This window comes from Centroberyx gerrardi, chromosome 23 (assembly GCF_048128805.1).
Source record: "Centroberyx gerrardi isolate f3 chromosome 23, fCenGer3.hap1.cur.20231027, whole genome shotgun sequence".
In the NCBI taxonomy this organism is placed as follows: Eukaryota; Metazoa; Chordata; class Actinopteri; order Beryciformes; family Berycidae; genus Centroberyx; species Centroberyx gerrardi.
Window position 1 is genome coordinate 14,508,254 of NC_136019.1, and position 17,113 is coordinate 14,525,366.

The 17,113-nt window shown below is 39.7% G+C and overlaps 1 protein-coding gene across 1 annotated transcript; it reads left to right on the forward strand.

Annotated features, from left to right (window-relative positions):
- Positions 1-283: 283 nt before the first annotated feature.
- On the forward strand, positions 284-7,749 carry zdhhc21 (zDHHC palmitoyltransferase 21). The gene is made up of 8 exons (XM_071926560.2): positions 284-341; positions 1,099-1,257; positions 1,620-1,718; positions 2,149-2,260; positions 3,020-3,158; positions 3,630-3,746; positions 4,626-4,669; positions 4,786-7,749. The coding sequence occupies exons 2-8, from the start codon at positions 1,104-1,106 to the stop codon at positions 4,916-4,918; spliced, it is 798 nt and encodes a 265-aa protein (XP_071782661.1). The 5' UTR covers positions 284-341; positions 1,099-1,103; the 3' UTR covers positions 4,919-7,749.
- The last annotated feature ends 9,364 nt before the right edge of the window (positions 7,750-17,113 follow it).

Below are 17,113 nucleotides of genomic sequence, written 5' to 3' on the forward strand. Positions count from 1 at the left end.
CCAATGAAAAAGAACAACAAAAATCGGTAGGCCTATGTTGTGAAAATGACATTTTGGTTAAAAAAAAACCCAATATGTTCCTTTACTATTTTTGCTTAAATATATTATGTATTTTCACTTTGGTACTTGGTATTACTAAAATAAAATAAAAAACCTTGACATATTTTCGTCGATTAGGGTTTTATTTTGGGAGGGGGGAAATCCACCGGATAGATAACGTGTTTTGTATTGTAACAGTTAACGTTAGCCAGCTTGACACTGGTCCTGTCCAGCCCACAGAGGCTCGGATGAGGAAGTTACTGTCACACCGGTGTTGTATTTGAATAAGACAGCAACAACAAGTATGTATATTTTCATTTTGGGTTAGGAAATCATGAAATCCTGCTAAACACACGGAATTACGTCGTATCTGGTCACGAGTGAACTAAGTTACGTTAGCTTGCTGACGTTAACGGCAGTTAGCTAACCCACAGACAGGCTAGAGCCAAGCCCATCACGGCTATGTGTAGTGTAATTGATGGAGCGGTCTACTTTTTACAGTAGGTGTACGAAGCTAGCAAGGTTAGGGGGGTAGTCCATGCTGTTTTGACTGTGTTAGCTTAGCAGAGAATGCTAATGTTAAGCAGTTGAGCTGGCTGGGCAGGGTGGTGGCAAGTAACGCTTGGTTTGGCTAAGTATGCACACAGACACCTGCTATACCAGTATAGTAGGCCTGTAAAAGCTAGGAATAGCATGAGGATTCATCTCATGCTATATATCCATTTTGAGAAATCCATTTTGTTATCCATTATTCAATGTTTCCAAAATATACATAATTGCATCTTCAATAATTGTATTTTGTAATCAAACTTAAGATGGCTAGTTAAATCAGTGACATTGACCCATGATACGTTTTACTTTCATGTAGCACTCTTTATGAGAAAGTATCACAGTTTCAACATTTATGGAAAGTTTGTTCAGACTGTGAGCCAGGTGGGCATTGACCAAATACTCATTTTACTCTGCAGTACCTGTCTGTGGTCTGGATTTGTATTTTACAAAAAACATTAGATGGAGATGTGTATGAAAGTGTGCCATGTGTGTCAATATGTGTCACAGGAGCCATGAAGCTGCGACTGCACTTTGTGGTGGACCCCATGGGCTGGCTGTGCATCAGCATGGTGTTTGGGATCTGGCTGTACAACACCTTCTTCGTTCCCAAGCTAGTGCTGCTCCCCCACTACAGTGAAGGACACATCCCCTGGGCCATAGTTGTTTGTGAGTACCATTGTTTCCACTATTTCATGTCCTTTGTTGAGATTTGAGAGATTTAAAATGGACCCAAAAAGTAAGTCGTGATCATTTCTGACAGGGTGTCGGACAAGCAATAACGTTTTTAAAGATTTGGAAATATTGCGTAATCTTACATAGTGGGTCTCAACTTCTTAGCAGAGGGAAAATTTGTCTCCCTGTAAAACTAATTGAGAACCACTGGTTTAAAAGATGCAACATAATTCTTTTGGATTGGCTGAAACTGCTGTCAGAGGGCTCACATCTCTGTATGCCTCTGAAATGATCGGATAGACTGACCTGGCTCAGTCGAGGATCACAGACATCTTGTCATTTGTGTCTTTCTTCAGGTTATTACATAGCATCAGCACTCTGCGTAGCAGCCCTGTTCAGAGCTTCCACAGCAGACCCCGGCCGTCTTCCTGCGGACCCCCACATACCTCACTCCGGTATGGAAACAGAAAAGCCCCCTCACTATTCTCCCTTTAAAGCTAAAATCATAGAAATGAGAGTCTACTATATCATCCCCTATTTCAGTGTGCATGTTTGTTTGTTTATCCCTAAATCTGCATCAGTAAATGAACTTGGCCAGAAATAGTTTCCCATTGTTTTGAAGCTAATGTGTTTGCAGTGTTTGATTCCTCACATGACATTTGCTAATCGAGTGCCAAACAAAACTATCAGATCCTGAGGAGTAATCTTATTGCACTGTGAAATATCAGTGCAGTGATGTGAAACTGATGGCAAGGAAAACTACTGCCAGTCTGAATGACAGTCTGTCATTAGACCTAAGTAGATACATTGAATTTGTTATTACTGTGTAATTCACTGTGTCAGCTATAACTAAATGACCTGCTGGTTGTCCTCTTCATTTCACAGAGCGAGAGCATTGGGAGTTGTGCAGCAAGTGCAACTTAATGAGACCTAAAAGGTCCCACCATTGCAGTCGTTGTGGCCATTGTGTACGCAGAATGGACCACCACTGTCCTTGGTAAGGATACACACACTATGAAATTACTTATATGTGTATCAAATAAAGATGAAGACAATATTGAAAAACAAAAATATACAGAAGAATCCCAAACTTCAGATATCAAAATTATGCAGTTAACCAAACCTCTGAGGTTACACAGCAGGTGTGATGCCTGTATTTAATGGCAATGTTATTAATAGCTTATCATTTAATTTTGATATCATATAATATGAATTTCTGTATATATCCCCTATAGAGTTAGACCGATATTGGCCTTTTATGAAATGTGAAATATCAGCCAGTCAGTGTCAGTTCACTGCCGATGTGATGGAGGTTCCTCTCTGACGACAGCTGCATAAAAACAGTAAAACCTGCAAAGAAATTTTATTTTCCGTGCACATCTTATTCATTCATTTAATTGCTCAGTTATGCTTTTTGCAACTTAATTCTTCATTTAAAGCCAGTAATGTTGCCCAGAGTTTCCCCTGACACTGAATAGGTGATGAGTGTTAAGGAGCTGCCTGCTAACCCACCTAAAAGACATGTCATTAGTCTGGGTTGTAGTGTCCCACGGTCTGAATGCTGTTTCACAAGCCTTTGCACCCTGCCGAGAATAAAATCCTGGAGGAAGCATTAAATACTTGTAATGTTGTTGCATTAAAATGGTCAAATTGAAAGCTATCGATTTCAGTCCAAAATTACCGGTGTCAGTATCAGCCTTTAAAAAAACATATTGGTTGAATGCTGATATCCTAAATCCTGTTTATTCGGTTTCAGGATCAATAACTGTGTGGGAGAAGACAACCACTGGCTCTTCCTGCAGCTCTGTTTCTACACTCAGGTCCTCAGTTTGTTCACCCTGGCACTGGACTTCTGCCAGTACTATTACTTCCAGCCATTGACAGGACTAGACCAGGTAAAGACACTGGAGTAGAATCTAGATAACATGAACCACAACACAGCATTATAAAAAAAAAAAAAAAAAAAAAAAACCTGACTGCCATGAGTTGTAGGTAAAACATTTTGTCCCAAAATAATATAGCTACCATTTGAAAAACATGGCACCTACTCTTACAAAATGATTGATCACAAAAATTAGAATTAATTATTGTACTATTTAAAGGATAACAGGTAAATTATAACCTCAGTTGAAAAAATAATGCTTTTACAATTTACAGACACCATCCTCTGCCTTTCAGGGAGAATGAGTGATAAACGGATATTGTTTTCCAAAAATGCATATAGCATTTTGGAATATAACTCTTCTCTCAGAGTTAGTTACCTAGTGAAGAGTTTTTCAGGGATCTATAGTAAGACCCTTCTAAATAAAAGATATAAGATGGGTGATGGGGTTTGTTGCCATTTAGCCTCTGTTTGCCTCTTCCAGGAGAAGTTTACAACACGCCACGAACTGGCTCTGCTGCGAGTCTCAGCGCTCATGGGTTTGGTCATGTTTGGTGGCATGAGCAGCTTGTTTTACACTCAGGTGGCTGGCATCCTCTCTGTGAGTACAGACTAACAGACTTATTATTTTGTTTCAATTGAAATGTCTTTGCTACAGTGATAGTGATTTTCCAATCTCATCATGTCACTGTTTAGCATCTTTTAATAGGATCTATACAATAAGCATGAGGCTATTTATTTATATTATACCTTGTTGGTCCTGCTGAAATCAGAAGTATCTTTTCAAGGAAGATTTAGCAAAAGAAGGCAGCAGAACATTACGCTGCAGACAGTACAGCATAGCATAGTGTGTCAAAATAAAGCAATCAGTACCCATAATGCAATGGTCAATAGAGAGGAGAGAGAAAGTCTAGGGTCAGAATATGTCTGTGTGAGTTTGCATGCATGTGTGTTTGTTCATACACTCAGTCAGTGACTGTTAACATGCATGAAAAATTCTGTTCTTAACCCAGTTACTCAAGTAACCTGATTTTGGTTTGACACATGCAAACATCATTCCTGATTATGAGAAACCCAGTGAAGATGCCTCCAATATTAAACGGGTTACTTCTCATTCACTTATTCATTCAGTCAGACTCGCACAGCATTATGGGTATATTTTCATGTCAACAAAAACATGGCGTGAGCAGTACTTACTACTACTATTACAATTGGGATCATCATTTCCTCCGTTTTAGAAGTAACCTCCTGCTCAGCCAAAGAGGATAGGGCTGTTTAATCTGTGGGTGGGACGCCATAGGTAGACAGGTATATTCTGTTTATTGGTTTATTCATGGCAAAAAGGGAGACTCATTTGCAGGGTATCAAAGGTGCATGTAAACAGCTTAACCCAATAACTGGGTTACTCATGTAAACATGTAAACGGTCCTAGTTTCCATCTCGCTGTACATTATCCCTTTTTCTTGTTTTCTCCTGACAGGACACTACCACCATTGAGAAAATGGCTCAGTTCTCAAGTGAAGTGTGAGTCTTCTTAACTTAACACGTATCCTACAGTGTCTAAAATGATTTGCAGTTTAGTTAAGGTGCAGTTAGTTAAGCAACCATACATGAAAATTGCCAATTTGTTTTCCTCCCAGGTATGGTTCAAAGAGATCCTGGAAGTGGGCGCTGGCTGAAGTGTTTGGCACTCACTGGAAAGTCCTGTGGTTCATCCCTCTACGAAGCAGGCAGCCGCTCCTGGCCGGCCACCACTTCCGCTCCCACGTGTAGACGAGCAGCTCTACCTCCTACCTACCTGTACAGATGGCAGGGGCTGCCAGGTCCAACCAGAAGAAACGCTGTACACACACTTAAAGCATCCATCTGCTCGCCTTCACCGTCCTCTTTTGTGCCGTGGGAGCTGGGCAGCAGGCTTGGTTTGCCAGTGGATACACAAAGCTTTTTTTTTTTTTTTTGCCTTTCTCTGTAGCGCCCGGACCGGCTGTAAACAGGGTCAAGAAACCCCTCCGGGAGAGACGGGGGGAATGTTGCTTTTGGCGACGTCCATAACACATATTACTCACTGTGACTGCTACTCTTAGCATTTGGGAACCACTTTTTAAGGGTAATTGCATCAGAAGGATGGAAAATCTTCACCTGAAAGCCACTGGCGAAAGGGACCCCTCTCAGGTTACTTTAATAAAGAGCCTTTACTACTGACCTTTAATCAACACAACAGACACAACTACGGTAACTCCAGAGTGTCCATAAGAAAGGCTGTTTCTTTTTTCAATGGTTTGTGCCTTGGTTCTTTTAATTATTTATGTCCTTTTATCTGTCATGCATGAGCAGTTATTTTGTTTTATGTTACTCTCTCAGTGAAATAGATCCAATAATGCTCTTGACTGTGAGCTCTCTTCAGAAGAGAAAGTGAGAATACTTCCTAAATAGGAAGACCGATCTGTTAAATTTCTTGTGGATGGCGAAGGGATTGGGCATCGACTGCATCCCATAAATCGATAATCATTTGACGTTTTGTGTACGTTTTCATAATGTTTTGTTGCGTTACTTTATGAAAGCATATTTATTCTATGAAGGGATGTTTTATGAAGCATGAGCTAAGAACAAAATTGGAGTTGTTAGCTTGAATACTGATATGTGATACCTTTATAAAAACAAAAAAAACAGACTAGCCAGGTTATGAAGATGTGTTATGGCATGCTGAGAATTTAAAGTAACACTGAAATCAGAATTTAGACACAAGCATACACAATCTACCTTAGGCTGTATATCTATAGGAGTAAGTTCTCATGTATAATAGAGTAACAGCTGTTGCCCTGAGTACTAAAAACATGCCACAGCCAATTAGTATCATAACCTGATGCATCTCCTATATGTCTGTTCTGAGATGTTTTAAACTCCGTACTGAAGGGGCTCAAGTGTCACATATTGTCCTCCAGGTTAACTTAAATCAGTCTGTTAAGATTAAGTCTACTCTATCAACAAATTACTTTTGTTCCGTTGCCTTTCAAATATGGATTGTGATTTATTTTACCCTAAGCAACATGATTTCAGAGCTTTGGTTGTCTTAAATGGTAAGGTCTTAGATGATGCAGAACTTTATGGCTCATACAAGAAAGTACCAAATTATTCTACTTTTGGTAACATACAGTTGGCTACACTGGACAGACAGTTATAATGGTTTCATTGTAATTCTACAATACTGCAAGGGGATTTTATAAATGGACAGGGTGATTTTGTGCATAATACTAGCATAGTGCAGCCGCCATACTTGGCAATCTGTTAGCTGAACCTGTAGGTGAACGATGCTTGCCGTTTGGTGAAAATATTACAGTATCCAAGTAGTTTTAAGTGCCTGTCAAGACGTTCTTTTTGAGACATTTCTCACTTTTCCCGATACATCATCTGCACTTCGGTCTTCATACAAGCCAAAGACCCGGGTCTAATGTTGCAGCGGAGTTAGTAAGCGTTCAGTAAATGCATGTTTTGCCTTCCTACCTAAACAATACAGGTTATACCAAAACTGGAGGTAGCAGTTCAATATATGCACTGATTCACACATTAGCACACTGTCTCTTTTAGTGACTCTTTCATCACTGGTCCTTCTGAAAGACTCTTCACTTGAAGCTTATTTTATGTTCTTATAGTGGGTGGGTGTACTCTTTGTTTTAATCATATTGTTTATTGATCAAATTGTATGTGTATTTTGCTAACTTTGGTCTGCTTTTTTTTATAAATCAGAATCAGATCCGTTGATGTTTCCGTTGATATTTATGTGAATTCTTGTAACAGCTGCTATTACTTTGTAATATTTTTTTCTAACTTTTTTGATTTGTGGGATGGAATGTGTGTGATTGGCATAAAAAGGAAGGAGGATATTGATAAATCACAGTTTCTTTTACTTATTGTCATTTTTTAAAGCAATAAGCACTATGTATTATGACAGTCATTCTTACTGGAACAATAACAGTGAAAATCTGATACGTGTTGTGAAATCTAAACTGTGGGTGGCTGGGTTTTATTCATTACTCACATTCATTACTTACACTGGTCTTTGGACTTGAACATTGTTTCAGTTCTGTTTGTCAATACTTCAGTAACGTCAGCCAAGGTCAACAATGCTGCTCTTGTGTTTATCAGTTTTACAGCATATCTGGAATGTGTCAGCCTCAACACTTGGGGTTCAGAATAAGAGGCTTGAGTTCATTTGGATTTGAATGAAGAGCTGCAGCAGACTGGAGGCTGAATGGTAGAATCAGAGAGAGAGAGAGAGACATTGTCTATTTCTATTTCTGTGTTTGGATCTGTACTATTTTCTCCATCTACCATGTCACTTGGGCCATGTGATATATTCTGGGCTGCGTTGTCCAGCTTTAGTTAGTTCTAATTCATGATTAGCATGGATGATTTAGGAAGGCGCTAAAACTTGAAGCGTCAGACACTGGAACAGTAGAGTTTTGGGGAATTTAATTTAATGGAAGTTAATATACAGTGACAAACGAATAGATGTTATCCATTTCTTTATCTCCAGGGTACATATGATAAATTGCCTATTAATCACATAGGAAAATTGTATTAATTGTGAAGATAGAGGTTACCATATAGGTCTTCATATTCTAATAAATAAGATTCTGAATAAATTTGAGGTGTTTCTTTCATCTTCTTTTTCAATTCTTCTAATTAATTAGCATCACAGATCTTGGCTACAAGTAGAAGTTAAATGGTTATTTTTTCCCACCTCTTCCCCAATGTAGTAGGCTACCTGATTTCAGTATGAGACAACATTTAGAGTTTCATTTTTTGTCATTTTTCAAAAAGGTTATTTTGTTAGTAAATGGAATATTTTGCTATTTAAGCGAGACCTTGAGTATGAACCTAACTGGGGAGGAGTTGTTCGTGTTGCTCAGTCACTGTACCTATCACCTGTCCGACCTAACAAAGAGCCTCTTATGCATTTCCTGTACTCCTGGAAGGAAGATATGCCCATTCCCGGTGTAAAGGACATTTCTTTTAAAGGGTTTTGGGTGTGTGTGTGTGTGTGTGTGTGTGTGTGTCTGTGTGTGTGTGTGTGTGTGGATACTGTACGTAGAGAGAGCAATGTCCACATAGAGGGCAAAGACTGCCGACTTATTATTATTACTGAATAAGGTAACTGGGATTTATGGTGTCAAAAGTAATGTAATAACCTTATTAAGATGAATACAGTTGGTCCACATTAGACCCACATTAAGGACACATAGATAGATAGAGTCTTGTGACCTGATCAAAATCTCCAATGTTTTAATTTCTCATCTACAGTAAAAACTGTCTTATAATGTGATAATGTTTGAAGAGGCTGTAAACACATATAATGATACCACCAAGGAAAAAGATGATTCTTCCCTGTAAACAAATGGAAAAAAAAAGAGTTTCTAGTCCGTCAGTTGTCTCATACCAAATGTTCATTGTCCTAAAAAGTTCTGAAGTCTCAGTGAGGCGTGTGTAACGCGTGCATGATCCGTGAACATAAGCTACTGTATATTGTCTATAATGGTTACATGTTTTGTACATACTCTGCACACACACACACACACACACACATGCACAACACACGCTGTATTGCCCTCAGCATCCCCAACTCTTAGGCTGGATCAACTCTTTAGGCCATCCCACTCTAATTTAGGAGATCAGGGTGAAAACCTGTCTCCATCCAGTTTTACACTGTCTTGGTGATATGCTTGATCCTGATGCATGGTGTTGCAGCTCAGCACATAGTAAATGTAAATGAGCGCAGACAAATTAGACACATGTTGCGCAATATGTTCCTGGTTAGAGATGGATCGAAGACAGAATGCTGTTGTCCTGTTTGACAAGTGGCCACCTGTCTGCCTACAAATGAGTCCCTCAGTGGCTCTTTAAATTAACCTACTAAATATCAGTCCCTATGCTGACTCTACATCTAGCCACATTCCCCTGAAAAACACCAAATATGTTGCATCCAATATGTAATAGATCTAATATCTAGATCCGTGTTTCAGGACAAAAACACCCGTATGTTTTAATGAGCCTGTGCTTTAGGGTGAAATTTAATTTGTCATTGTGCGCTTCGGGGTGAAAAAGTTTAAGATCCTGGTCTAGATAATAGTAGTCTACAGCAGCCTGAGTTAAATGTGCTCCTAATCTCTAGTTGTGGTTGGTCAACTGGACTAATTAAATAAGTGGCCACCTGCTATTTTACAGTCCTTGACATCTGGCTGAACAAAAGAAATAATTAGCCAACATGCTTGATAAGCATAAAGTATGCTTGGAACAGTTATCTCTAAGATACAAGCCCAGTCTACCTTTTTATTAGCAGTAGGATTGGAGTCAGTGGCTTGGCGTGTTCTGCAGCCTTTTTGCCAAGCCTAGACACGGATTAAGTCTAGGCAATGGAACTTACAGTTTATTAACTGTTCACTGATTACAGGCAGTCTGATCGTTTTTACATGTGTTTCCATATGGACCATATCTCCTCTGAACTTCCATCAGGAATATGGTGTGTGTTCACCATATTGTGTGATTGTATCTAGTCATACATACTGTACATCTGACATTTTTTTAGGGGAGGGGGCTGCTAATTCAGTTAAGATGCCACATACTCTATTAGCTATGTATTACTTCTGAAATGCATGTTAAAAGTACAATTTACAATCACATTCATGGATGTTGCAATGGAGTGTTGTAGAGGACCATCATTTGTGATTTCTTACATGTTGTGCATTCACAAAGAAAGATAGATCAAATAAGCCAATCCTTACTAAAAGTGTAAAACAACCTTGTGTGTTGGCTGCTGTAAAGGTTTTAAATGACTCCCTGATTCCACTTTGACTCACGCTTTCTCAGTAAAAAGGAAAAAATCATAAATTTCTGTAGTTTGATTTTTCAAGTATGTAGAGACATAATTAAATCTGGTAGAAGTCAGTGAATGATGTGTGTGTGTGTGTGTGTGTGTGTGTGTGTGTGTGTGCTGCCAGTGGCAGGTGTCCGCTATGTTCCTCCATATTCAACAGCTGAACTTGCGGAACATGGAAGTATTGATTGGCCTATTGATTTTCATATAAGCTCTCACTGTAGAAAGTAGAAATCCAATTAAAAGTTGAACTTGAAACAGTTAATCCAATCAAGACGATGAAATGTATCGATTTTACCCTCAAAATCAATAAGATGCACGCGGCCCTCGTGTGTGTGAGCTCGGCCCCCAACATTTTCCTTTCTCCAGAAGCATGAGCCGCACATTTTATATCAGTGGAGCGTAGAATGTGCCTCAAATGCATTGTTTTAACCTGTTTTCAAGGTTTTTGTTTAAATAAGTCAGCAAATTTCTTTCTTTCTTTCTTTCAAGTTCAAGCCAGTTGTGCAAATCAATCAAATGATTTTAAAATCCTGAATAATGTGATAATTAATGTACACCATTATAACACAAAATCACCATTATAACACTCATAAATCATTCCAAAAGACTCACAAGATGCTTAATATGCAAACATAAGTATGAATGGCTCCTGCTGCAAATCATTAGTACATCATTGATTTTATGTATTGATATTTGTTCATCAGTGCAACATTTAACTATTTTAACACTGTTCTTTCCTGCTCAGTTGCCTCAATGTGACTCCATGAGCAATCAGCCTCCAACACTAGCTGCCCCTGCAATTCAACACTGTATTCAACACTGCATTGTTCCACATTTCTGCATTGCAAAGTGCAAACAAACACAATTTACTGACATGATAACACAGAATACGCACAAAAAACAATTCTCGGGTGACCCACGAGCATCATTTTCAGACCAGCATAGGGGAAATAAAAGTATGTGAGTGGCATTGCTACTGAAACTGAGACAGCCAGTATTTGGTGTCAGGCTGTTTGTAAATCCACACAGGAATATACAGTATATGTGCCAAAAAACTACAAATGCCATAATAAAGTGAAATCCTTGTCTTATTTCCTAGCACTGGTGGGTTTTTTTTGCACTTGATTTATTTCTTGTAACTAGTTGCTAAGTCCACCCACTATCCATGTGGGGAAATCCAGCTGCCATTGAGTGGCCTCAATGAGGAGGTTTGGAATGTGGCAGGGGAGAAAAGGTCTTTTCAGCTGGCATTCAGATAACATTTACATGGACACGCCGAACGTCTTAATACACGTATCAAAATACAGCCGGTTACAAAGCACGCGCTACAAAGCCTTGTCAGAAAGGGGGACATTTATAGTAACAAGCCTCTTCACCGCTGCTTTATCTCCACCACTGCTTTATCAGGGACAGATTGGGCCATCTTTGAATGAGAAGAAACACTGGATAAGCCTTTTACATTTTATCTAACGGCACTGGAAATGTCATGCAGGAAAACACTTGCGCCGAGTGTGTTTGTGTGAGTTTTTGACTTGAAGAGCATTCGGAGACATCTCAATATTTGAATGACCTTTAGCTCAATATCACCGGGTGACATCAAGCCTCCTCAGCCCTTTAATGGCTAAGTCCCGACACTGGCAGCTTTTCCCGGGACAAATAAGGGGTTGATGAGGTTGAAACAGAGACAAGACTATAGGCCGAATGTCAGCAGTGACTCACAAAGCAACTTGCTTCTGACTCCCACCAGGCAATTTGCAGGCTTTACAAAAGAATGATGCTCCTGTTCTCAGCTACTTCAAAATTAACCCAGACTGATGTGTGTGTGTGTGTGTGTGTGTGTGTCAGCGTCTGTGTGTGTGTGTTTGTCTTCAGGGTTGGGACTGTTATTTTTTCCACACAGATCAAATTACTTTCGGTTACTTTTTGATTACTTTTCCTCCATAATCTAACAAACATAATAAATGGACAAATCATTCTAACGAAGACAATGTAATTCAAAGTGCATTATCATTATGCTACTCAGTGCTTACGTCTATGATCTGAAGATTAAGCCTAGTTTCTGAGTAATCCAACAACTGATCACCTACTTTGGTGTCAGTAATGACTGTATTTTTCAATCCCAGTGCCAAATGAATTAGCAGGCTGCTGTCATCCAGTTCCATGTAGTGTGTAACTCCCAGCAGTGTGTATTTGTGCACGTGTGAGAGAGGGAGAGAGAGAGGGGAGGAGGGGGGGGGGGGGGGGGGGGGGGGCTCCTGTAGGAGGGGGGATGGTGAGGGTTGCAGGTCATGGCTCTTGTAATTACCACAGTCAGGTTCAAGTCACCGGTCAAGTTGTTGCTTATTTTTTTCCCCCATCATGCAGCGTGCCACGGATTGGCCTACATGTGGCACAGCATGTCTCCACTGATGTCCTCCTGATTAGGTGTCTTATCTTACATCGAGCCGCGTCCGGTGAGAGCCGGGAGCAGAGGGATGGCCGGAAAACTGACAGACAGATCCATTAAATGGCAGCTTTGTTATGACATGACAGCCAGGACTTGGTGGATGGTAAGTTTCTCTCCTATTTCTTGACACTCTCTCCTTTCTTATGCATGTTTTCAGTGCCACCATCAAGCAGAATCGGACTTCAAATGTATTCTTTTGCCTATAGAAGTTTGTTGAGTTTTTTTTTTTTTTTTTTGTGGTGCCACAGCTGCAGACGTGTGAGACAGTTAACATTGTTTGGGAGTCTGTTATGTAGAATCCTGACTCACCCAAATATCACAGTCTGCTAACTTCCCTCTCACAAATTGAATTTACCCAGTGTAATGCCATTTCAAACTGCCTCTGGGACTTTGCTGTGTGTCTGTGTCTGTCTGTGCCCGGGTCAAGTCTGGTCACATTCGCGGAAGAGCGGGATGTGGTGGATACGGCTGTGTGATGTGAGAGGTTTTGACTGCAGCACTTTGTAATCAGCGTGCGCTTGTCGCACTTGTTTAAATGCTGCCATTGTTTAGGTGAATAAGTCAAGCAGCCGCCGACGAGCTTAAGATGTCATATGTTAAGTGCCTTCCACAAAGATTTATTTTTCCCACTTTTTCATTTAAGCGAGATTCTTAAGAGCATCCTCGGCACGAAAATGTACTTTCTGAATTCATTTCTTCTTCAAGGCCGGCGTGTTTTTTTTTATTTTTTTTTATTTTTTTTTTTTGTCTTATTCTCTCAGGCATAATCCCCTTCTCTTAGGAGCTGCTGCACTTGTGACTTGGAAAGACTCGACTTCTTCCCGCATTGTTCCGTTTTGAAGCCAGCCGCACTTCACGTTGAAAGCAAAGCACAAAGGATTTCGAAGGCCACCGAACAAACAATGCGAGGAGAGAGTGAACTGTGCCTTAAAAAAAAAAGATCTTAATTTTTTTTTTTTTTTTTTTTGTCTGGGTGAAAAAGTGAAGGAAGTATTCAACCTGCCTGCAGTGTGCGAGCTTTCCTCGAGTGCACCTCCCTGCGCTCTCTGCAGTGTTAATTTGATAGTGCCAGACAAAGAGTCCCTTGTCCGGCCCGCGCCTTTCCCATGCTGAAGAGGCAACGCAGGCTGACATTTCTCTCTGAATATTTATTTACTTGTCTGACTACAGGCGAGCTTTTATTGTGCTCCATCCCAGTGTTTAGGTTTCACTTGTTTCGTCTGTCTCAGGGCAAAATGTGAAATGACTGTGTTGGAGTTGACGGGGAAAAAAAGTCCCAGTCCAAGTTTTCACTTGTCTTCCATGGCAATGTGTACATGTCAACATTATGTTGATTACATTATCTTGTGTGCATTGCATTTTTAGTGGTATTTCTATGTAATAAATGCAATTGGAATATTTGAAATTGTTGTGCGAATAATCATAAGTGACATTTTTGGCACTTACTCCTTAGCCGTTGCCATATTGTATATTTAGGCGATGCTCTTATCCAGAGTGACTTACAGTGAGTGAAACAGTAGAATAAGCTTCAATTCCTAGATCACCAATCACAATACAAGCAGCCAACAGTAAGCAGTTCAAAGGTCAAGGCCTTAGTGCCCCTGCTGTATGTCTGTGACATGGAACAATCATGTAAGAGTGAAGTGCTTGGAAAAGAAATAGAATAAGAGGTAATGAGAAGTGATTTTTAGAGCAGTTAGAGTGAGTAGAGCAGAGGGGAAAAGGTGGTGTGAGGTACTTCTTGATATATGCATTGACTGATCAGAAAATATGATCCACAACAAGCTGTTCAAAGTTTCAATATTGAATGATTACCTGAGATGACACCAGCTGGGCTGCTGTCTTGTCCTGAGAAGTTACTTACAGCAGTTAGAAACTGTCCATAAGAAACGGTGCAATGGCAGCAAATGTTATTTGCAAAGCCTGATCACACCCACTGAACTAACCAGGTGCGTCAGTTGCTCTTGAGTTAACAACCTCACTTTTAAGGGGAAGACCTCTACATTTATATACTCACATGAACTGTTCCTGTGGCATAGGACAGTCAGTCAATATCTGACTGTCACAAAAAAAAACCCTCACAAAACTAAAACCACAGAAACAAGACCCTAATCTGGATATGATAGGATAGGTAGTTCATTAAGACAACATTCCATGCAGAGACCACAGAAAAACAAACATGAATTAGAGAGCAATTCTTTTAGCAGCTGTATGTGGGATTTTAAGAAATGTGTTCCGGTTTGTAACATGAAGCATACTGATGAAACAGATGGACCCATATAATAAAACAGGTACACTGATCCTGCGGTATAGGAGGAGGAGTAGGTGGGGTTGAACAGGTTTTTTAATCTACGTCTAAGTCTTTGTTGGCAGTGCTTATGAATGTCAGTGATGTGCCGCTCTACCTTTTGGAAACGTTGAGCTGGAGGAAGTTATTGTTGCACAATGCAGGCTCGTAAAGTTGTGAAAGGACTGTTGGTCGGCCAGGAGCGAGTTGTTATTGAGAAGTCCAAAGATAGCTGTATCATTTGCATATTTAAAGTACATGGTGACAGGGGATTGGATATTGCAGTTGTTGGTGTACAAGGTGTAGAGAAATGGGTTAATGGTGATGGTGTGTGATAGTGAACTTCAAGCAGTTCTTCGCCTCAAGTTTCCTCTTCATAAAGATAAAGTTGCCACAGGAAGATGTAATGCACCGGTTTCTCAATGTGGAAGCTGTTACCATGGCGACGTGACAAGGGCCTATACCCACTGGCACTCCCAGGTGATGAAAATAATAATAATAATGATAATATTAAAACGATTTACTCCAATCTCGACTTATTTTGTGCACTGCAGCTTGTTTGTCTTGAATGATAATGCCTCTGATGAATCAGAAACAGTGTTTTGCATTTTCTAAACAATCCATGCCTTTGTTCATTAAGTTAAATATTCATTTTGCTGGAAAAAAATATTAAATGTCATCAGAAGTTGAAACCCAGACGACACAGGACCTTTTCTTGCCGGGTCCTCCAGTGTTCACCACATTAACAGCGCTGGTATGTCGCCCCCTGTTGGAATAATGAAGGAGATACAAGCAAACCACATCTGTCTTACTGACACAAGACATGACACTGAACAACACTAGCACTAATATTTCACTTTTAAGTTAGTTATCGTTTACAACCTGAGTGTTTAAAATCCATCTTCCATCTACTCTGCACTTGTAAAAAATATTATAAGATTGTAAGATTCATTGGCCTTCACCTGTAAGCCTTTTACAGTGAATATGAGAATTTGTGAATATGAGTCACTTTCCCTAACGAAATATATTTCTATAGACTAAAAGTGTGTCTGTGGTACTTAATGAGTTCAGTCACCTCATCTGTTTATAGTCACTTAATAGTATTGCTATAGGATAGACTGTGGCTATATTTTGTTTTAGGCTACCCATGAGTGTTTGATATTTTCAGGTGTTGCTGGAATATTTGTATAGTATCCTTACAACATAGTATAGGAATACTATAGTTAGACTATAGAAGGCCAATATGCCAATTCCTACCATTGAAACACATGCAATAATTTAATTTAGCTGCTTTATAAGTGCTTTTAAGAAGCAATGATAGCCTGCCAGCCACTGCCAATGTTTATGTCTAACTAACAAGAGAAACTGACTTGCCATTAGGAGCTGGCAAGCCGAAATTTAGTGTAATAATTTATGCTATAAATTGCTTGAAAAATGTCCCTACTGCATCCCTTTCCTTATTAGACCTAAGCCCATTACAAGCAACTAGCAGTTCTGTTTGTGGCCACATGGGGGCGGTAGGTACAAAGCAGAGTGATGACTATAGATATGAAGGCTCATGGCATGTGCTCCAACCAGCGGACTGATATCATATAATGTTGCATAAATGGAGGCAGAAAAATATGAATTCAGTGTAAGTGTTAGTGATTTAGCCTTTGATAAAACCCCATCCATTAGCAGCAACAGAGAAAAACGTGTTTCAGAAAATCAAGAAAATGTGAAAGTAAAACCTCTGAAAAATCCAGGAATAAAATACAATTTAGGGTTTTATTTTATTTTATTTCATTTCATTGTATCTTATCGTATCTTATCTATAGTGCTGAATGTGAAGCAATTGCAGTCCAGAGTAATTATTCTCATAAATTTATTTAATATATTTGCTATTATCATTAAATATGCTGACAGAGTCCCAAGCCACCATGGTGTAAAATGACCCATATCCTAATTAATATTACTGTATAACCTTGAAGTGTCACTGTTCTCAATTTTTAAGTGATTAAGTGAGAGAGTAAAGGGGGGGGGGGGGGGGGGGGGGGGGGTGTAGAGGAGTGTTTTTAAAGACCTAATAGTCAGGAGGACAGTATCTATTCAGCCTCACAGACTGTACGTGTGTGTGTGTGTGTGTGTGTGTGTGTGTGTGTGTGGCCAACATGCCAATGTCAGTGACAATGACAGCGATTCAGGCCTGTCACTTTATCTAATGTTAGCACAACATCATGTCACACGGACAAAACTCTTTGTGTGTTTCAAGGCTGCTTTAATGTAATTTGACACTCTTGCAGTATTAGAGTGAAGTTATCCTTGATATTAGCATTTATTGATCATCAAGTCATGTCTGTTTAGGCTGTTTGTATTGTATTG

Excerpts from the sequence above, each read along its gene's own strand:
- zdhhc21 (XM_071926560.2), top strand. The coding sequence starts at position 1,104 with ATGAAGCTGCGACTGCACTTTGTGGTGGACCCCATGGGCTGGCTGTGC. Across the intron at positions 1,258-1,619 it reads CCCCTGGGCCATAGTTGTTT|GTTATTACATAGCATCAGCA; the intron begins GTGAGTACCATT and ends GTCTTTCTTCAG. Across the intron at positions 1,719-2,148 it reads CCCCCACATACCTCACTCCG|AGCGAGAGCATTGGGAGTTG; the intron begins GTATGGAAACAG and ends TTCATTTCACAG.